General features: G+C 48.8%; 1 protein-coding gene across 22 annotated transcripts in view; it reads left to right on the top strand.

Annotated features, from left to right (window-relative positions):
- Positions 1–22,877, top strand: part of ClC-c (chloride channel protein 3) — a 165,057-nt gene that overhangs the window by 126,316 nt on the left and 15,864 nt on the right. For all 22 annotated transcript variants that reach the window (XR_011230662.1, XM_069337220.1, XM_069337218.1 and 19 more), the window contains one exon: positions 9,374–9,537. Coding sequence is in view for 21 of the 22 variants with exons in the window: in XM_069337220.1 (XP_069193321.1) it covers positions 9,374–9,537 (164 nt within the window). In the remaining variant the exon portion in view is untranslated. The remainder of the gene's footprint in view (positions 1–9,373; positions 9,538–22,877) is intronic.

Genomic DNA, 22,877 nt, shown 5'->3' with positions numbered 1-22,877 from the left:
CGCGGTGTCACAGGCACCGGAGCAGGGCACAGTGTCACAGGCACCGGAGCAGAGCGCGGTGTCACAGGCACCGGAGCAGGGCACAGTGTCACAGGCACCGGAGCAGGGCACAGTGTCGGGGGCGCCGCAGCAGAGTGCGGCCCCTGGCAGAGGGAAACAAACAAAACAAGGCCCCAAAATCTGTTGGTATTACAGATGGGCTACCTGTAAGCATGGGGAATCGGGAAGAATAAATGGAACATGTACACACGATCACCCTAGAAAGTGCAGAAACCTCCTCAATACAGGTAAATGTACCAAAAGCTGTGAATTCTTTCACCCAGAAATTTGCAAGAACTCTTTGGACAGGAAAGAGTGCTTCAATGCTGAATGCCCAGCTTTTCATATAAGAGGTACCAGGCGAATAAAACCGACAGACTACCACTATGAAAACAGCCACTACATCAACCGGGATAATTTTTTAGCAAGAGGAGGAGGAGAAGAATGGCTAAAAATGACCAGACTCTACCACCAACTCGGTCAAATGCTAGAGAGGACGCAAACACAGTGGCCTCCTTACCAGAGCCTCAGATTTTAACACCAATTAAAGCATCCAGCACTTCCACTAACACGATAACATCATTTATATTTGCCAACATCCAGGGTATAAAAACACGCAAATCCAACAAAGTTCATTTTATAGATGGTCTCCTTCATGAGGCAAATGCAGTGTTTGCAGCCCTAACGGAAACTCACACAAAGGACTACCTTGATGGTGAAATATGGATCCCAGAATACAATCTCTTCAGATGTGATAGGAAACACCGGCTTCAGGGTGGGGTCAGCCTCTACATCAAAGACACACTCATCTGTACTGAGCTGCTAAACACCTCAAATGATATGGTGGAAGTGCTGATAGTCAAAATAGAGATCCTAAATGTAGTTGTTGTCCTTGTATATAAGTCACCGGAGGCAAACCCTCAGCAGTTTAAAGACCAACTAATGAAAATAGAGCACTGCTTGGAAAACCTCACAAATCCAGCTCCGAACATCATCCTGCTTGGGGACTTCAACCTACGGCACCTGAAATGGAAGCACCTGGCTAATACAGTAATATCAGAAAGAATACCAGGAAGTAGCCTAAATGAGCAGGCACATGCAAATGACCTGCTACGGATGTGCGATAGGTTTGCCTTAAACCAGCAAATAGTAGAACCAACTAGGAAGGAGAACACGCTGGACCTCATTTTCACTAATAATGATGAGTTGATCGGGAACATAATGATTACAAATACCTGTTACTCAGATCACAACTTAATTGAAGTTCTGACAACCATGGGAAATGGACCTTCAAAACCAGTCCAGATTCCCGGTGGAGGAGATTTCAGCAAATTCAACTTCAATAATAAACGGATAAACTGGGAGCAAATAAACCAGGACTTCACAGAAATAAACTGGGAAGAACAGCTAGGAAATGCAAACCTGAACCAGTGCCTGGAAAAAATAAGCTCAGTAGCACTAGAAATATGTTCAAACCGCATACCCCTAAGAAAAAAGAGAAAGAGATGCAGATTGGAACGGGAACGTTGTTCCCTATATAGGCGAAGAAAACGAATCGCGGAACAACTTGAGAGTCGCACCCTATCTCAAGAACGGAGAAGAAGGTTAGGTAGAGAAATAGAAACAATTGAACTCAAGCTACAAGAATCATACAAAACCCAGGAGAGGCAAAGAGAGCAAAAGGCCATCAGTGAAATAGAGAGAAATCCGAAATATTTTTTCTCCTATGCAAAATCAAGATCAAAAACCACATCTAGTATCGGGCCCCTGCGAAAGGGAGATGGAACTTTCACAGATGACAACAAAGAAATGAGCGAGTTACTGAGGAAGCAGTACGACTCTGTTTTCAGTGAGCCATTAAACGCACTAAAGATTGATAACCCAAATGAATTTTTCATGGATATGATACCAACATCAAATCACATATCAGACGTCGCCCTATCCCCACTAGATTTTGAAGAAGCCATAAACAGTATGCCTATGCACTCTGCACCAGGCCCGGATTCTTGGAACTCCATATTCATCAAGAACTGTAAAAAACCACTATCGCAGGCCCTTCACATTCTGTGGAGACAAAGTCTAGATACTGGCGTTATCCCTGACATACTAAAAACAGCAGAGATAGCACCACTCCATAAAGGAGGAAATAAGGCAGAGGCAAAAAATTACAGACCGATAGCACTAACATCGCACATCATAAAAATTTTTGAGAGAGTGCTAAGAAGTAAGATCACAAAATACATGGAATCACAGCATCTCCATAACCCCGGACAACATGGTTTCAGAACAGGGCGCTCTTGCCTGTCGCAGTTGCTGGACCACTATGATATGGCATTAGATGCTATGGAAGACAAACAAAACGCTGATGTAATTTACACAGATTTCGCAAAAGCTTTTGATAAATGTGACCATGGTGTTATTGCACATAAAATGCGTTCAAAAGGAATTACCGGGAAAATAGGCAGATGGATCTACAATTTCCTGACTGACAGAACCCAATGTGTAATAGTCAACAAAATAAAATCCAGCCCATCAACCGTGAAGAGCTCAGTCCCCCAGGGTACTGTGCTTGCTCCAGTACTTTTTCTCATCCTCATATCGGACATAGACCAGAACACAACCTATAGCACTGTATCATCCTTTGCAGATGACACTAGGATTTTCATGAGAGTTGGCAACATAGAGGACACGGCAAACCTCCAATCAGATGTAGATCAGGTCTTTCTATGGGCTACAGAAAATAATATGGTATTCAACGAGGATAAGTTTCAGCTCATGCGCTACGGAAAAATTGAAAATATAAAAACAGAAACCACGTACAAAACGCAGGCAAATCATAACATAGAACGAAAAGGCAATGTAAAGGACCTGGGTGTACTCATGTCGGAAGACCTTACCTTTAAAGAACACAATAAAGTAGCCGTCACAACTGCAAGAAAAATGACAGGTTGGATAACAAGAACTTTTCACACTAGAGATGCTATACCGATGATGATACTTTTCAAAACGCTTGTGCTATCTAGAGTGGAGTACTGCTGCACAATGACAGCCCCTTTCAAAGCTGGAGAAATTGCTGACCTAGAGAGCGTGCAGAGATCCTTTACTGCTAGAATCCACTCAGTAAAACATCTAAATTACTGGGACCGACTAAAGAGCCTAAATCTGTACTCCCTTGAGCGCAGGCGGGAGAGATACATAATAATTTACACGTGGAAAATAATTGAGGGGCTGGTCCCAAACCTGCACACAGAAATAACACCACATGAGACCAGAAGACATGGCAGGATGTGCAGAATACCCCCGTTGAAAAGCAGAGGTGCAACAGGTACTCTGAGAGAGAACTCTATCAACATCAGAGGCCCGAGACTGTTCAACACGCTTCCACTACACATAAGGGGCATAACTGGCAAACCCCTCACAGTGTTCAAGAGAGAACTGGATAAGCACCTCCAAAGGATACCTGATCAACCAGGCTGTGACTCATACGTCAGGCTGCGAGCAGCCGCGTCTAACAGCCTGGTTGATCAGTCCAGCAACCAGGAGGCCTGGTCGACGACCGGGCCGCGGGGACACTAAGCCCCGGAAGCACCTCAAGGTAGCCTCAAGGTAGGTAGCCCATCCTCCGAAGCCTCTCCTTCCCCCACGCTCCCCCAACCCTCCCCCTCTCACTCTTCCCCCACGCTCCCCCAACCCTCCCCCTCTCACTCTTCCCCCCTACCCTCCCCCTCTCACCCACCCCCCTACCCTCCCCCTCTCACCCACCCCCCCTACCCTCCCCCTCTCACCCACCCCCCCCTACCCTCCCCCTCTCACCCACCCCCCCCTACCCTCCCCCTCTCACCCACCCCCCCTACCCTCCCCCTCTCACCCACCCCCCCTACCCTCCCCCTCTCACCCACCCCCCCTACCCTCCCCCTCTCACCCACCCCCCCTACCCTCCCCCTCTCACCCACCCCCCCTACCCTCCCCCTCTCACCCACCCCCCCTACCCTCCCCCTCTCACCCACCCCCCCTACCCTCCCCCTCTCACCCACCCCCCCTACCCTCCCCCTCTCACCCACCCACCCAACCCTCCCCCTCTCACTCTTCGCCCCTACCCTCTCCCCTACCCTCCCCCCTCTACCCTCCCCCTCTCACCCCCCCTACCCTTCCCCCTCTCCCCTACCCTCCCCCCTCTACCCTCCCCCTCTCACCCCCCCTACCCTTCCCCCTCTCACTCACCCCCATTACCCTCCCCCCTCTCACCCACCCCCGTTACCCTCCCCCCCTCTCACCCACCCCCCCTCTCACCCACCCCTGTTACCCTCCCCCCCTCTCACCCACCCCTGTTACCCTCCCCCTCCCCCCAACCCCCCAAGCCCTTCCTCTTCCACCAGTCTCCCCGTACCAGATCCTCCCAGCTCCCACTCACCCCCAGATCCCACAGGTCACCCCCCCCCCCCCCAGAGGAGAAGCAGAAGAGAGTCAGTTTCAGGGTAATGTATTCGAGCTTAGATGGGATCACAAGCAAGGCAAGTGAACTAAGGGAAAGGGCACAAGAAGTGAACCCGAATGTAATCGGACTCACTGAAACAAACCTCTCAAGAATCATAACGAATGCCGTATTTCCCCAGGAGTACACAGTAATAAGGAAAGAGAGGGAAGGTAGGGGAGGAGGTGGAGTGGCCCTACTCATGAGAAAGGAATGGAGTTTTAAGGAGATGGCTATACCGGGCTGTGAGGGTTTCAGAGACTACATAGCAGGCACCATGACAATAGGAGGACCAAGAATAGTAGTAGCAGTAATATATAACCCTCCACCAAATGACAGAAGACCCAGTCAAGAGTATGAAACCAACAACATGGCAGTTAACACTATAATTGAGAGGGCAGCCTCTGCTACCTGTAGAAATAGATCCCACCTGCTCATCATGGGGGATTTCAATCATAGAAGGATTGACTGGGAGAACAAGGAACCGCATGGAGGCGAGGATACGTGGAGAGCCAAACTATTGGAGGTGGTGACTAGAAACTTTTTAACCCAGCATGTCAGAGAACCCACAAGGATGAGAGGAAATGATGAACCAGCAAGACTCGGCCTAGTCTTCACTCTGAACGACTCCGACATAAGAGAAATCGGTTTTGATGCCCCAGTAGGAATGAGCGACCACAGTGTACTGGTGTTTGAGTACTTGATTGAAGAAGGGTTATTGAACTCGAGGAGGGATACCGAAAACAAAAGGTTAGCATACCGAAAGGGAAATTATGAGGAGATGAGAAAATTCCTAACAGATACAGCATGAGAAACAGAGCTCAGGGGAAAGACGGCCCAAGACATGATGGACTACATCACGCAGAAGTGCAAGGACGCAGCAAACAAGCTTGTCCCAGTCCAAAAGGAAAACAGTGAAATGAAGATGAGAAACCCATGGTTTAATCAGAAATGTAGGCTAGCTAGGCAGCAAAGTAAAAGGGCATGGAGAAACTATAGGAATAATAGGACACTTGAGAGCAGAGAAAGATATCAGAATGCCAGGAATGAATATGTCAGGATGAGAAGAGAGGCAGAAAGACAATACGAAAATGACATCGCAAGCAAGGCAAAGACTCAGCCTAAATTGCTGCATAGCCACATCAGGAGAAAAACAACAGTAAAGGAACAGGTTATGAAATTAAGAATAGGGGGAAGAAGGATTCACTACAAATGACAAGGAAGTTTGTGAGGAACTGAATAAGAAATTCCAGGAGGTCTTCACCTTAGAGCAAGGAGAAATCCCAGAGATAAGAGAGGGAATAGCTAACCAGGATCCACTGGAAGAGTTTGAGATTACCAGCGGGGAAGTAAGGAAGTGTTTACTGGAGTTGGATGTGACAAAGGCTATAGGCCCAGATGGAATCTCCCCTTGGATACTAAAGGAAGGAGCAAGAGAACTGTGCCTACCACTCTCCATAGTGTACAACAAATCACTGGCAACAGGAGAACTGCCAGATATTTGGAAAGCAGCTAACGTAGTCCCGATATACAAGAAAGGGGATAGACAGGAGGCACTGAACTACAGGCCAGTGTCCCTAACCTGTATACCATGCATGCTGATGGAGAAGATTGTGCAAAGAAAGCTAGTGGAACAACTGGAGCGAAAGAACTTTGTAACACAGCATCAACATGGGTTCAGGGATGGCAGGTCCTGCCTCACATGGTTACTTGAATTCTACGATCAGGCAACAAAAATCAGGCAAGAAAGAGAAGGGTGGGGATAATTGCAACAATTATCCAATAGTATAATGTTGCAATTTTCTCACATGGAAATTTAAATAAATTGTAGTTGGTCCTATAGTCAATATCTAAGGATCTACAATACTGAATTGCTATAATTTCCTTTGGAATTTACTTAAGGTTACATAATTATTCTTGAGCTCCTGTGATGAGAGTGACTGGCAGGAACCGTGCACAACCTCAGCTGCCAGGTATTGGTGGCTGGATAACTTGGAGTTGGGGCTGTTTTCCTCTTAACAACTCTTCCTGTATTGTTTGACTAGTTGTCTTCATTTGTTTTTTCATTAAAATCTTTACTTTGTTTCCTTATTCCTGGTACCGTGAGTGGTTCAAAGTACCACTCCTTTAGAAGCATCTAAACTCCTTGTATGAGGAGTTTAGATGCTTCCCTCAAACCAGATGGTTGCCTGGTTGCCTTACAGGTCGCGTAGGTCCAGAGACGTGGTTTGTTATAGAGGCTCTGTTGTACTAGTGCATGAGCTCCAGGGAGCTACTTTTAACATAGCATTTCATTACACTCAACTCTGTTGTCTGGGGGGGGGGGGAGCCCCTTGTGGCTTCCTTAAGCTACCATACTGATATAGTGCCAGACTATTAGGTGCCATCAGTCGTGGAGGTGTTCTTTACTTCTGGGCACCACAAACCTGAACCCGGTCCCTTCAAAGAGGCAAAAAAATAAATGTGCAGTATAACACAAACATTTGTGTTATACTCCTGTGTAACACAGGAGTTGGCTGCATCAACCTTGTGTCAACCTGAAGAACCCCAAGAAGCCAAATGCCGCACCAACCACGAGGTTGGCACGACGTTTGGTTTCTTGAGGTTCGGATCTGCCCTTTCCGATGGGGGGCAGCTGGCTCTTTTTGCCCACGATTCGTGGGGTTTTCAGGTTGTTTCTTCCAGTCTTTGGTGGTGTTGGGCGGCCCTTCCTCCTATCGAAGGGTCAGGTCTAGGGGGGCCGGCCGCTTCCCCGTCCCTCTGTTGGGTCATCTCGGAGAGGCTTTGCTTGGGCGTGATCGAAACGACCTTGTCTCTCAAGATGGTTTCCTGCATGTTTCCAGTTCCAAAACGGGACCGTGCGGATCTCTGGTACATTCTGGACTTGTCTCGTCTGAACCGGTTGATTCCTTGCACCTCCTTTCGGATGACCATATTGTCCGAGGTCCAGCTTCTTCTCGAGCCGGGCACTTGGATGATTTCCATGGACCTCAGGGACGCTTATTGGCATGTTGCTATTCATCAGGGGTTCAGGAATTGGTTGGGTTTTGTGGTGGGGCAAAGACACTTTTGTTGTCTTCCCTTTGGCTTGAATCTGGCACCTCGCATTTTCATGTGTTTAACCAGGGTCATTGTGGCCCATCTGCGTCTGCTAGGTCTTCAGGTTTTGGCCTACTTCAACGACTGGTTGGTGTGGGCTCCCAGCTGGTCTGCTTGCCAGGTTCATTTCCAGCGTGCCAGGTGCGGGTCCCTTGTGAATTGGTGGAAGTCCCAGTTGGTTCCGTCCCAAGTTCGGACTTGTCTGGGCCTAGTGTGAGACTCTCAAACTGCGTCCCTTTTGTGGCTTTGCTCCGATTGTGGTCCTACCTTCAGCTGTTTTTGAGGGGTACCTGGGTCACTAGGCGGTTCATCGAGCAGCTGTGCAGGAACCTGAATTTTGCCATGCTGGTTTATCTGCTGGGCAGGGTTTGGCTTCAGAGGCTGTTCTGGTATTATTAGGGCAGTCTCTTTCACCACTCTCGCAATCGCTGGGCATGTTCTTTGGTGTCCTTGCGTCCGTTGCTTTGTCTCTGGCTTCCTCTTTAGGATTTTCAAGGTTCGGTGCCATGGCATCTTCCTTTCCTCTCACTCAATGTGTTCACGGATGCCTCACCCATCGGTTGGGGTTCTGTGACCAGCTCTCACCAGGCCGGCCAGGGGCGTTGGGATTTGTCCTTCCTTCGGGTTCACAGCACAATGCGGGAGTTTGTGGCTGTGTGGCAGGTGCTGCAGCGGATTCGGCTTCCTTGGGGCTCTGTGATCCGGCTCTATACAGAGTGCTTCCCTATGGTTCATTGTCTCAAATGGGGGGGAAGGGGTGTCTATGCAGTCCATGGCTCTTTGGGGTTGTAAGTTTAGCTCTCTGTGCTGTTCACATTCAGTGCGTGTCCAACATCCTGGCAGACAACCTGTGGCTCTTCATAGAAAACCAGCGTTGAATTTAATGAAGTACCATTTTCTGGGCAAGCCCCAGAAGCTCCCTGACACCCTCCATCCCTCCGGCCTGCGATTTTGCATCATTAAAGAACTGAGTGGGCAGGGGGGGGAGGGGGGGGACTCTAATGAGCAGGAGTGCTAGTTGAGTGAAGGGTTGCTGGTTTGCTTTTTTTCTGGGGGAGTTCCTTTGCTCTTTCTGGACGTACTTCGCAATTTTCACAAAACTGTCGTTTTTGTTTCGCCTGTCTTTCTGGGTGCCTTCCCTGGTCGATGGCAAAATATGACATACTTGAAATGTAAAGTGCTCATAGGCCATTGCTCCCTGCACCTCTCTGAGGGGAGCAGGTTCTGGTTCATGGTCCCAGTAGACATAAGGACTCCTATGACTGATGACCCCAAATTAATAAAGCACTATATCAGTTGGATAGCTTCATGGAGCCTCCGGGGCTCGCTCTGATAATGGCGTTTCATTACATTCAACGCTGGTTTTTTCTTCTACCCTGTCCGACATCCAAGTAGTAGGGCATCATTTCTTCCCTCCTTCCTATCCCAAATCCTTATCCTCATTCCTTCCGAGTGCTATACAGTCATCATGGCTTAACACTTTCTCCTGATAATTATGTTGCCTTACTGTTCTTCCAGTGTGGGATCCCTTGCAGATTAAGGATTGATGGTATCATACTGTGGAGGGCTGAAATATAGCAGCAGCACTTTACATTTTTTGTCGAACTCTTTCACAGTAATGAAGCATGTGTTACTAGTTTTGTATATGGTTTATGCTGTAAGTTTTTTATTAATAAAAGTAATAATGAGGTTCTAAAAAATTGTCATGAGGTTCTATGAAACCTGATCATTTACAATTGGTAATGTCCTGAATGTACTCTACAGGAAGAACGAATCTTTCTACGTAATTACACAGGACAGCATGACATTGGACGATGTAGAGCAACTTCTTCGGGAGACAGATCACAATGGGTTCCCTGTGGTCGTGAGCAGACAGTCTCAATACTTGGTTGGCTTCGTTGCCAGACGAGACTTAAATATTGCCATCAGTAAGTAAATGGGCATTGGCCAGTTCTCCTCGTATGATATGTTATTTAAAGAAGTATGTTTGTGTCAATACAGGCTTCTCACCAACCTTGAATATTTAACAATATTTTTCAATTTCATTAAGTTCAGAGAAAATTAGCAAAGGAAATTAAAAAATTTGAGGGTAATAAATTTTTCTGGATGGTTACGTATGCATGTTGAATATCCTGTTTTGAAAGGTACATTTTCCGTCTTGTTTAGTTTTCCCTCTCAGGAATGTTGTATACTTTGCACATTATGGGTAAACATATTCTTGATGCACTAATAAATTTTTATCTAAAGAAAGTAGTGTCAAATGTACATGACACCTTTCTGGTCATTATATTTGGTCGGTCCCTCAGCATGATCCTATACTCCCTTCTGGTACACAGAAAAGTGCTTTCATTAAAAAGAAAGTTTGTCCAGGCTCTGCTTGCAACACAGAGTTCATGAGCTGTGCCCTGGCAAACTACCTTTCTACAGCAGGTCCTACCACTGACCAACAACAGGTCAGTGTCAACACCACTGCCATATCCTCTCACATATTCTCCTGTTGCTGTAGATGGCAGAGCTAGAGGAAACCTTCAAATACAGAGAAGCTAATGAAAGAAGTACTAGGGCAAGAGTGACCGAATATGCTACTCAAGAAAGTTCCTTTGGAGTTATCCCACTTGGTTGCTGCTTAAGACAAATCTTAGTTGAAGTGCCACATACTACAAGAAGGATGAGGCTTACCTGGGCTGCAGATTGGTGTTTAGGAGATGTATAAGAAGAAGCTGTAGGAAGAACAGCAGCTGAAGCCTTGATATCTGGCCCTTAAGAGAAGAGAGTCAATAAGATGAGTCTGCCCAAGGCACACATCCAGGTGCATTTCCAAAACCCTTGTGCTCTGATGTCAGCAAAAGACATTGCTCAGTGAGTGTCGAGAGTTATTTTCCCTGGACCGTTTGGGAATCTTTCCCCATTTGAGACCTTCATCACGTGATGTTGTCTTTGCCCTTGGGGTAAATCGGAGGTCTTGGGCTTTCCGTCTTGCCCTGGGTAGAGGAGTGTTATTGGCTGGGTGGGGTGCACTGTGGCTGGCACAGCTAGCTTTACTTCAACACAGCGGCCATGTTTCTCTCTGATTGCCAGTTTGTTTGTTGTGTGTCGTCAGTGGGTTTTCTTTTCATTTTCTTTCTGGGGGGGAACCCCTACAGCTCCCCGGAGCTATCCACGGCTGATATGGATACCCTAACTATTTTGCATCAGTCGATGTGGGTGGAGTTTTAGGCCTACCTAAAAGGAAAGGCGCTTACCTTTCTGGGTGCCTGTCCCGGTCGATGGCAGATATAGAATGCTTCAAATCACATGTGCATTTTTATGGGCCATTTCTCCCCGTGCCTCTCTGAGGGGGCCAGGTTCTGGCTTGTGGTCCCCGGTAGGCCTAGAACTCCACCCACATCGATTGATGCAAAATAGTTAGGGTATCCATATCAGCCTGGATAGCTCCGGGGAGCCTCCGGGACTCACCCAGAAAATGGCGTTTTATTACATTCAACGCTGGTTTTTTATTCACTGGCATTCTCACCTTGTTTAGACAGAGGAGGTCTGCTTAGCTCCTTATTAGGCAAGCCTAGGTTGTGTTGGTAGTCATCCTCTATTTCTCCCGAGGTTTCATACCAGCTGTTGGTAGTTAGTTTGCCTGCTACCTGACAGGGTTCTACCAGCTTTGCTAGCTCCTGTGCCTGGGCTTCCAGTAGGGTGCTCATTCACCCTATGGGCCCTGGAAAACCCCATGGGCTTGGTCGTATAATGGCTACTTCTGAGGCCGCTCTTGTCTTGTGCGAAGTCGAGGGTTGTTTGTTGCTCTTGCCTCAGGGAAACCATCATCCGTACTGCCTCCTTCACACTGCCTGTTGGGTCGGGGACACCACTGACCCAGAGTTTTGCAGGCCTTGTTTCCCCACTTGTACTTCACTTTACCCATTCCTTGCCTGGTGATCTCAAAGATCAGGCAGCGGCTGCATTGCATGCTTGATTCTCCTTACTGCAACGAGCCAGGTTGGTTGCCCGGTAGGTGGCCCCAGAAGCTGCTCCACTTGGGTTTTAGGGCCCAGGATTTGGGGGTGTTGGTCGCTTTGACCTTGGTTCCTTCCTCACCACTGCTTCCTTCCCAGGTGGGCATGATTCGCTCTGTTCCTTCCTCCCCCTGCTTCTGACTCTTGAATGTCTGAGAGTTTCGGAGTCAAGGCGGGGTTTTGCTCGAGTGGCTTTGGGGGTTGCCCCTTCCGATTTGTCTGCGAAGGTGGTCGAGTCAGATTTTCCCGCTGAGGCTTCTGGGTCAACCCAGTGGACTTCCTTCTTGGAAGCTTTTCCTCTGGATGCCACCTTTTCTTCAGGGGTGGTGGGCGTGGAAGCCTCTGCCCTGGGACCTGTGTTTGGGATTCTCGGAGCTTGGTGGGAGTCCTCTTGGAGCACTTGAAGCACAGGGGCAGCCCCCAGAGCTGCCCCTGCTTGGGTCCTTGTGCGTTCTGGGCTGGGGTTGTTGCTGCAGGAAAGGGAGTTTTTGTCCCCCTCTTCCCTTTCTGAATTAGTTTTAGCATATTTGCTGGTGTGATTTACCCACCCTCACGTCAGGTGCATCCATCTTTTACTTGGATGTTTTATCTGGGGGAAAAAACAAGCGTTGAATGTAATGAAATGCCATTTTCTGGGCGAGTACTGGAGGGTTCGGGTCACTTGGGGCTTTACCATCCGGCTCCGGACTGTTCTCTGGTGGTTCATTGCTTGAACCACAGGGGTTCTCTTCGGTCCTTGCCTCTTGGGGTTGGTTCCTTCGAGTGGCTCATCTGCTTGATTCTCAGGGTTTGGCTTTCTGTGCAGTTCATGTCCTGAGTGGCCCCTTCAAAGAGGTTTCAGGGAGCAATGGCCCTGGAAAAGCCCCCTTGTGGTTGGGGTTTTCCTTCTCTGCCATCGACCGGGGTTAGGCACCCAGAAAGGTAGGCATAACAAAACAAACCCCACATGGTAAAAAACTAAAACAGAAAACCAAACAGAGAGGTAGAAACTCCCTACAATCCCAAGGAAACAAGCAAACATCACACTTTACTGCCACGCTGATCATCTGCGCAGCCCTCCCCACCCAGAGAGGGGAAGGGGGGAGCCCCGGACCTCACCATGCTGGCTGCCTAGCATCACTTCGTACGCTAATGTCAACCGGGATAGACGCTTCTCTGGCCTCGGTTTCCTAGGCGGTGTTTGCCTTTCGTGGTGTTCACTGCCGTGTGTTGGGTTGTGCGGTGGCCAGGTGTTCCTCATCAGTACCGGGGCTGCATGCTCTTAGGGGCTTCCTTCCCTAAGTGCCCTGTGAGTACTGCCCCTGTGTGACAGGGTTATCTTCCCTGGGGCGTTCGGGAACCATTCCCGTAGAGGTTCTTGCTGCTCGGCATTTGCCTCACCCTTGGGGCCAGCTGGGGCTTGGGGCCCTTGTTTGGCCCTGGGTAGGGACTGGTATTGTGCTGGTTAGGGCGTCAAGGTGTTGCGCGACTTGCCACCTAAGCGGCGACTGGTTCCTGTTGCCTCTGGAGACAGTGTACTTTTGCTGGGGTTTTCTTTTGTTTTTATTTTCATTTGCTTGGTAGGGGGTCTGCCTAGTGTGGCTATTGTTCCAATGGTAGTGTTTGGTGGCCCTCTGCTAGGCCCCCGTGATTGTACACGTCGCAGGGGTTTTCAGTGTTGTCCTCTACCCCCTTGTTAGTTTTGGGTTTTAACCGGTGAGCAACACCTTGCCCGGGTTTCCCGTAGTTGTTACTCTACGGGCCCTGGAAAACCATCAGGGCTCGGTGGACCGTTGAATGTGTCTTCCGGGTTCCAACCCGTCTTGTGCAGGTTCGTTGGTTGCTGTGCCCTTGTCTCCGGGTGACAGTCGCCACTTTTACCTCCGTCATGTTGGATGTTGGGTCCCGGACTCTTTGATCCGGAGTCTTGCGAGAGATATTTTCTGCTTGTTCTCCAGTACTCTCCTGATGTTATTACTGTTGAGAGTATAGGCAGCATCCGTGTTGCAAGCTAGGTTAGGTTGCTGCAACACGCTAGGTTGGTTTCCCACTCGGATGCCCCGGGGCCGCCCCGTTTTGGTTAGGTGCTATTCGCCCCTTTCCCTCCCTGTTCCCGGCTCCGGACCGTCTGCGGGTTTCGGGGTCGGGGCGGGGTTTAGTTGGGGCTGAGACTCTGGCGGTTTCGGGGGCTACCTTGTTCGGGTTGGGGATGGAGGTTTTTGAGCCTGTTCCTCGTGCCAAGGCTTCCGGGTCTTACCAGCGGCCCTTTCTTGCTGCCTTTCCCATGGACTCTTCCTTTTGTGTAAGGGCGGAAGGCGTGGAGGATGGCTCTGCCCTGGGGCCTCTGTTGCAGGTTCCCGGGGCTGTGGGAGATGCCTGCTAGCAGTCCTGGTGCTGTTTGCCCCTGCCTGGGGTTTTCTGCTTCAGGGCGGAGTTTTTCGCCGATCTAGTATGCTTGCTTCCCACTTTTGCTGGTGTGTTTTCGTATCTTTCGCGTCGGTCACAGCCCCCTGTTCTGGTGGCCATTTTCTTTCTGCCGGTTTCCGGGCGTGGCCACCAGGGCAGCGCAGCTGTTTGTTTACATGCGCCTGGGTGTGCAAGCGTCTTGGGTGAGTTTTTTCACCTCTTTCAGGGGTTTTATTCTCCTGTTGTCATTTCTTTGCTTTTCTGGTGTTTTCTGCCCTTCTTCTGTTCCTCTGGGAACGTTTGGGTGTTGGTTTTTACACCGGATTTTCCGTTTTCTGTCTGTTTTGGGTCTGGGCCCTAGGGTTTGGGCTCAGTGTCCCTGTCCGTTTATGCTTGCTCCCACACCTTGTCCCTCAGTTTTCAGTCTGTTTTGGCCGTTTCCTTGGGGGTTCTCTCTGGGGGCTGTGCCTTGCCTTTCTGTGGTGTATTTCCGCCGGCAAATGTGATGGTTTGGGCTTCCCCGCGTTCAATTCCGGGTTCCTTTGGGTTCTTTGGTTTCGTTCCGAAGGTTTCATCCTCTTGGAATCCTTTGTGGGTTCAAGGGGTATTGTTTCCTCATGTGTGACCCTGTTCTGCCTTATGGGGTTCCGGGGTCTTCTTGGCTTGCAGCCTGATCTTTTTGGGTCTTGGCATGTGTTGTGATCTCGTGCTGGGGCTTTGGGTTTTGTTGTCGAGGTGGGCCTTTTGATGCAGTTTTGTGCTTCTTTGTGCCTTCTTTGCCTGGCCGGCGTGGTACTCTCTGCCCGCTGGTCGGCGGCTAGTATTTTTCTTTTCACGTGTAATTACCTAAGTGTAGTTACAGGATGAGAGCTACGCTCGTGGTGTCCCGTCTTCCCAGCACTTGTGTGTGTGTGTGTGTGTGTGTGTGTGTGTGTGTGTACGCACGTACATGTACATGTAATTACCTAAGTGTAGTTACAGGATGAGAATTACGCTCGTGGTGTCCCGTCTTCCCAGCACTCTTTGTCATATAACGCTTTGAAACTACTGACGGTCTTGGCCTCCACCACCTTCTCACTTAACTTGTTCCAACCGTCTACCACTCTATTTGCGAAGGTGAATTTTCTTATATTTCTTCGGCATCTGTGTTTAGCTAGTTTAAATCTATGACCTCTTGTTCTTGAAGTTCCAGGTCTCAGGAAGTCTTCCCTGTCGATTTTATCAATTCCTGTTACTATTTTGTACGTAGTGATCATATCACCTCTTTTTCTTCTGTCTTCTAGTTTTGGCATATTTAATGCTTCTAACCTCTCCTCGTAGCTCTTGCCCTTCAGTTCTGGGAGCCACTTAGTAGCATGTCTTTGCACCTTTTCCAGTTTGTTGATGTGCTTCTTAAGATATGGGCACCACACAACAGCTGCATATTCTAGCTTTGGCCTAACAAAAGTCATGAACAATTTCTTTAGTATATCGCCATCCATGTATTTAAATGCAATTCTGAAGTTAGAAAGCATTGCATAGGCTCCTTGCACAATATTCTTTATGTGGTCCTCAGGTGATAGTTTTCTATCTAGAACCACTCCTAGATCTCTTTCTTTATCAGAATTCTTTAAAGATTTCTCACATAATATATAGGTTGTGTGGGGTCTATGTTCTCCTATTCCACATTCCATAACATGACATTTATTAACATTAAATTCCATTTGCCAAGTGGTGCTCCATATACTTATTTTGTCCAGGTCTTCTTGAAGGGCATGACAATCATCTAAATTTCTTATCCTTCCTATTATCTTAGCATCATCAGCAAACATGTTCATATAATTCTGTATACCAACTGGTAGATCATTTATGTACACAATAAACATCACTGGTGCAAGAACTGAACCCTGTGGTACTCCACTTGTGACATTTCTCCATTCCGATACATTGCCTCTGATTACTGCCCTCATTTTTCTATCAGTCAGAAAATTTTTCATCCATGATAGAAGCTTACCTGTCACCCCTCCAATATTTTCCAGTTTCCAGAACAACCTCTTATGTGGAACTCTGTCGAAAGCCTTTTTTAGGTCCAGATAGATGCAGTCAACCCAACCATCTCTTTCCTGTAATATCTCTGTGGCTCGATCATAGAAACTGAGTAAATTCGATACACAGGATCTTCCTGTGTATCACACAGGTGTGTGTGTGCGCACATGTGTGTATATGCATGTGCATACGCCCATGTGTGTAATTACCTAAGTGTAGTTACAGGATGAGAGCTACGCTCGTGGTGTCCCGTCTCCCCAGCACTCTTTGTCATATAATGCTTTGAAATTACTGATGGTTTTGGCCTCCACCAGCTTCTCGCCTAACTTGTTCCAACCGTCTACCACTCTGTTTACAAAAGTGAATTTTCTTATATTTCTCCGGCAGCTTTGTTTCGTTAGTTTAAATCCGACATCTTGTTCTTGAAGTTCCAGGTCTCAGGAATTCTTCCCTATCAATTTTATCGATTCCTGTTATTATTTTGAACGTAGTGATCATATCACCTCTTTTTCTTCTATCATCTAATTCTTGCATATTAATGCCTCTAACCTCTCCTCGTAGCTCTTGTCCTTCAGTTCTGGGAGCCACTTAGTGGCATGTCTTTGCACCTTTTCCAGTTTGTTGATGTACAGTACTTCTTAAGATATGGGTTGTGCGTGGTGAGGTCTGGGGCTCCCCCCTCCCTCTCTTGGGGTGGGGAGGGCTGCGCGGATGATCGACGTGGCAGTAAAGTGTGATGTTTGCTTGTTTGCTTGTTTCCTTGGGATTGTAGGGAGTTTCTACCTCTTTGTTTGATTTTCTGTTGTAGTTTTTTACCATGTGGGGTTTGTTTTGTTATGCCTAGCTTTGTGGGTGCCTAACCCTGGTCGATGGCAGAGAAGGAAAACCCCAACCATTAGGGGGTTTTCCAGGGCCAATTCTCCCTGAAACCTCTCTGACGGGGCCAGGTTCTGGAGCTGGTCCCTGGTAGGTCTCAACTCCTTAGCTAATGTCCCGGTCTAATATAACATACATTAGCCCGATAAGCTCCAGGGAGCCTCCGGGGCTCAGCCAGAAAATGGCGGTTCGTTATTTCAACGCTGGTTTTTTACGATGTAGATTGCACAGGTTAACCAGACAGTGGTCTATTTTGATTTGCCTACCTTACTGGGTCCTTTCCCAGTCGATGGCAATTATGACATTTCTTAACTATAAAGTGCTCATAGTCTATTGCTCCCTGCTCCTCTCTGAGGGGACCAGGTTCTGGCTCATGTACCCCTGGTCGGCAAAAAGAACTCGGCAACTGATGACGCTAGGTTAGTATGGCACCTAATCAGTGATGATAGCTTCGGGGAGCCTCCGGGGGCTCACCCAGAAACTGGCGTTTCATTACATTAATATATATATATATTTTTTTTTTTTTTTTTCCAGATGGTTTAATTATTAAAGTGGTTGTTTGTGAGGTCAGGAAGTTTTGGTGCCTTCTGGCAAACTTGGACCCGAGATACCTGAGCCCTGCACGTTGCCTCTACAAGTCTCACTTGGTTTCGGTCGCTTCATCTTTTCCAGGTGTCACTGGCTCCTAGCCAGCCCTCTACCCACCTTTGCCATGCAATCAGTGATTTGTTGGGCAAGGGGGGTGATCACGTGACTCACTCGCTTTGAATTGTGTCCTGCTTCATAACTATTCCCAAATAGGACTCCTTTCTGCCATGCTACATCCTCTCTTGACTTTACAAGTTTACATTGTCCAACATTCTGTATGACCACCATGTCCGTAGTTGGCAGCCAGTCACGGCTTATTTTCATGGATCTGCATGATGCCTATTAGCATGTTCCCATCCAGCCATAGTTCAGGGACTGACTGAAGTTCTGAGTGGGACTCCTTGCTTGCCATTAACAGGCAAGCAAGGATTCAGCCTGGCACTCAATTTCTTCACCAGTTTATCCCTTGCCAGGAGGTTGGTTCTTTAGATATTGACTCGGTTTGACTTCCTTGTCAACCTGGAAAAGTTTCAACTGGAGGTATTCCAGGCTCTTCAGTGCTTCTGTCTAATTTTGACAGAAGTAGATGTGGGTTCTAGCCAGAGATCGTCACAGCTCCCTGTGACGATCTCTGGCTGGAACCCGAGGCCGGCTTCGAGTAATAATTATTAATTGTATTATCGTTATAATAATAATTATAATAATAATTGTGTTAATTGATAATTATTATTCTTCCTTCTGCTGGGTCATGAAGAAAGCCGGCCTCGGGGTGAAAGGGAGCTGTGACGATCTCTTTCTGAACCCTTAGGTGCTGGACTCGGTTGTCTAGCTCTCAGGAGTCGTTCAGCTCTAGCTCTGCTTCAGGAGGCTGGCGTTGTTCTTGCCCCTGCTGGGGTGGTTCTTCTCTGGCCCCGACCACGGCGGTCTCTGGGTTTGGAGTCACTGTATCTTCTTTTACCAACCTCGAGGTAAACTCCGAAACTGGAGCCCCTAGGGCAGTTCGTTGTTGCCTTCAACCTCATTCTGACAGTTCCTGCAAAATCGCTGGAACCAATCATATTAGCATTTGCCTTTCCATTGGAGACTTGGCGCTGTGGAGAGGGGGGACCTGCTGCATGGGTGACAGCTTCTCCCCCGTATCAACCTACCCTGGCTTTGCACCCTGTAGAGGCCTCTCCTTACCGACAACCAGAGTGCAACTGCATAGTCTCCTGAGACTGATGGATGCCTACTACTAGATGTGGTTTGCCCTGCCTTCCGTCGTGGATATGCAACACATTCCTATCTCAGGAGGTGGACCTGTCTGCCTAGTTTTTTTTACTGCCTGGTTTCTTTGAGGCCAGGAGATAATATGAGGTGACTTAAAAGGCATTTTACAAGTTTTTAGCACTTCACCAGATTTCTTTGTTGGTTGCAGTGTTCCTATCCTTTCTTTTCTCACTTAGTTTATTGAGAACTGTCAGCTTATTCTGAATGCTGTTGTCTTGGATTGTTTGGCTGTAGCAGAGCCTCTCTCTTCCTTGAGTTTGTTCCTGCTTTATTATCAGAATATTGCTACAGTTCTCTCATTGGTGTCTTTGCCAGCCATTATCTACTACACAGTTATTACATAGATGCGAGTTATTTGAACTGTGAATTGATGCACAATTATATTTTATGTCTTGCCATACTGCAAATTTGCTCCAAGATTAAGCACAGTCCTTGCTTGGTCTTGAAGAGTTTTGATAAACTCGCCTATTTCGTCTTAAAGCATATTGACCTGTGTGTGTTGGTTGGCCTGAGGCACATCTGGTGACATGTGAATGTCTATTTTAGTTACATCTCCTTGGCCCGGGTCTATCTGCCGAAGATAGATTGTTGATACAGGATGTAATAGTCTCTCAAGCTGACTTTGTCTTTCATACCTTCTTAACAACATTTTTGTAGGCAGTCATGTTAAGCAATTCTCACAAGGTGCCTAAGTAAAGTAGGCATTTTAATTTAAAAAAAGTGGTCTTACCACTGTTGTATATCTGGTCTTTTTCTAGTTTTATTGAGTGTTTTTTCAGGTAAAAATTTCAGGCTGGAACATGTGCACAAGCATATGCTGGTAGTGGCATAAGCTTAATAAAAATTCCTTTCTGGGGGAGTCACGGAGGCTCCCCGGAGCTTACCAGGCTGATATGCTAATGTCAGACTTTGGCATCAGTCATGTGTACGGAGTTCTTATGGGCCTACCGGGGACCACGAGCCAGAACCTGGCCCTCTTTAGAGAGGTAAGGGGGAGCAATGGCCTATAGAAACCCCTGTGTGGTTGGAAGCATTCTGTGTCTGCCATCGACTTGGTCAGGCACCCAGAAAGGTAAGCATCCCAAAACAAACCCCTATTCTGGTGAAAATTGCAACCAAAAATCGAACGAGTGGATAGAACACCCCAAACAAAAACGAGCAAACTAGTATGACGTCACCTGTCATCGCGCCGCTGTCTGCGCAGCTTCCCCCCTTCCCGGGAGGGAGAAGGGGTAGCCCCAGACCTACCACGCCAGCGATCCACACCCCAGTTCTTCGGCTGATGCTAATGGCACCGGTTGTGTGCTCCGGCTACAGTGATTGGTTCAGCACTGTACCTGGAGTGTGGTGTCTGTCTTCTAGTTGGTGCGTGAGCCGGGAGTGAGTCTCCAGTACTCAGGCTGCATACGCCTAGGGTTACCTTCCCTAGGTGCCCTGTAAGTACTGCCCTTGGAGCTTGGGGTTACCTTCCACAAGTTCCTTGGGTCTTGGTTCTGCTAGGCCGTTTTCTGCTCGGTTTTTGGCCGCCCTTTGTGTGATAGGGGGGTTCTGTCTCCCTTGTTCGCCTTAGGGTAAGGGGCAGTTTGCACTGGCGGAGCGCAGGGTGCTGCGCAGCTTGTTTTCACCAATCATAGCGGCCGGCTCTGTTCCGCCTGGGTACGCTGTACTCTTGCGGGGTTTTCTTTTTCTTTTTGTTTGTCTTCCTGGTGGGGGGCTCTGCCTTTGGTTCTTTCCCCCTTTGTGTCGGGTTCTCTTCCTTCTTCTGGTGGTTCCCTCAGCTAGGTCCCTGTGAGTGTACTAGGCCCTGTGAGTGTACTAGGCCCTGTGAGTGTACACGTCCCGGGGGTTCAGCTCTTAGAACGTTGTTTGGTAGCCATGGACGCCGGTTAGCAGTACCCTGCCTGGGATTACCTGAGCACGAGTCCTCTTATAGTAAATGCTCAGGACCCTGGGAAACCCCTAGGGGAAGTGTGGGCCCGATGGATGTGGCCCCGGAGTCCCCCTCCCCCTCGCTTTGTGCAAGTTCGAGGGTTGCTCTGTCCCCCTTGTCTCAGGGTGACTCTCACTGTTTTGCCTCTGCCTGCAGCCTGTGGGGTCGGGGGGCTTCGCCTCTCGCTCTTATCATTCTCCAGTCTGTGCCCCGTTGCTCTTGGGGGTGTTCTGGAGTGCTGCTATGGGGAGATCACAGGGTTTTCCCCGTGTTTTGGGTAGGGGTGCCTTCTTCGCCGTTCCCCTCCTCTTCTTCGGCATGAGCAGCTCTGGCCTGCCTTCCGCAGGCAGTGCTCCCGGTTTTCTCGGCTATGGGTGCACGATACCCTGGCTGCCTCCAGCGGCTCCATTTTCATAGGCTTGCGTCATGGCCCTTCCGCGCCTATGTTCTGCAGGTGAGTTGGTGCTCATTGTGCTCGCCTAATTGTGCTTGCGGGGTTGGGCTCTGGCTCTGGTTCCGCCTCTCACCTGTCATTCGACTGACGTGCGGATTTCTGAGCCTCCTGGGCTCTCTCGTTTTTACACTTGGAACTGTGTATGGGGTCAGCCCAGGTATGGGCTGCCTAATGTGTTCCATCTGTTACCTGTGACACTGCAAACGCTTCTTCTAACGACCCTGTGGCTCAGTTGGGTTCTCGGTTTCCACCTGTGTCCCCCTGTTTGTGTGCCACCCGTGTTACAGTTTATCTTTATCTACCCTGTCACTTCCTCTGGGAGTGTGGTGACGTTTTGCTGCCGTTTTGATAATGTTGCTGCTTTTGGGAGTATGGTTGCGGCGTTTTGTTTAGCCCTTCCGTGCTCCTTCTGGCACCTTCCTTGCTTGGGTTTTTTGTTCCCTTGATTTTTCTGGGGCCCTCCTTCCTTGCTGGCCTTGCTGTGCCGGGCTTAGCTTTTCCATGTTCCTTGGATTCTCTGTCCTAACCTCGTTGTCCTCGCCTAGTTGTGCTGGCTGGGGATGAGCTTTGGCTCTTCGTCTCGCCCCTCGCCTATCATTCTCTTTCTGTACAAGTTCTAGAGGCTACTGGGCTCTTACCTGCACTGGACACTGGCTGTGGGGTTGGCCTCCGCCACTTCCCTTCCTCATGCATTCCTCTCATCTTCCTGCTTCATTCTTGTCCCTGGCCGCTGGTGCTGGGGCGTTTCTGCTGGTCTTTTTATCATTTCCTCCTTCACACTGTTGTGTGTTTTGTTTGTGCCTTTTGGCCTTCCTGTTGCCAGGTTTGGATTCCAGTTTTCCTGGCTTGCCCTACCTGTTGTTTTTTTCAGGGTCTTGCGATGTCCCTTCTCTGGTGTCTCACGTCGGACTTGTGGTTTCCGATCCCCTGGCGAGCTTGCTCGCGTTGGGGAGTTTTCTGTTCGGCAGACGTTCCATCTCCTCCTTGCCGGCTTGGGCTTCCGACTCTGCTTCCTTGGTGGTCGCACCCGAGATCTTCCTGCGACTCCGCTTCTTCCTAGGCTCGGATGACCCTTGGCAGGGCTGATTACGTTCTGCCCCAGGTATCTCGCGTCCGTTGGTGGTCAGGTGGCTTCGTTTTTGGTGTCCCACCTGTGTGCTTCTTGGCGGCAGTATGGGGTGTTTTGGCGGTCCTTCCTTTTCCTTCGGTCCCTTCTTCAGTGGCTGCGTTTGTTGGCGTCGGCTTGGCTTTTCTGCTGGGGGTTGGGGGCCGTCGACTTGCCGCATACTGTCGCCTCGTTTTATGCGGCACTGGCGGAGCCGCTTCGGCTTGCTTTTGGACTTTCATCTGCACCGTTCGTAAGCTGTCTCGTGGTTGTTTCACCTCCGGCCTGTTCTTGCGCCGCTTGAGCCGTCCTGGTCATTAGACAGAGTGCTCTCTTTTCTTTCTTCTCCTCGTTTTCTTGTGGCCCCTTCAGTTTCGGTTTGTTTTTCTATGCCTCTTTTCCGGTTGGCATTGGCCTCTGCGGGTCGGGTAGGTGAGCTTTATGCTCTCCTCCTGCGCAGGGGTTTTCTGCTCCTTCGGTCGGGGTGATCGGTTTGGTCGTCTGTTGCCTTCTCCTTCTTTTCTGGTGAAGAATGAGACTGCTGCTTTCCGGAGGGGTCCCTGGGTTGTTGATGCTTAATTGATTGGGCCAAGGGTGCATTTTGTTTTTGTCCGTTTGCGGCTCTCCGCCGT

Source organism: Procambarus clarkii, chromosome 37 (assembly GCF_040958095.1).
Source record: "Procambarus clarkii isolate CNS0578487 chromosome 37, FALCON_Pclarkii_2.0, whole genome shotgun sequence".
Taxonomy (NCBI): domain Eukaryota; kingdom Metazoa; phylum Arthropoda; class Malacostraca; order Decapoda; family Cambaridae; genus Procambarus; species Procambarus clarkii.
Note: the sequence above shows the minus strand (reverse complement) of the source record. Positions and strands in the feature narration are given on the sequence as shown.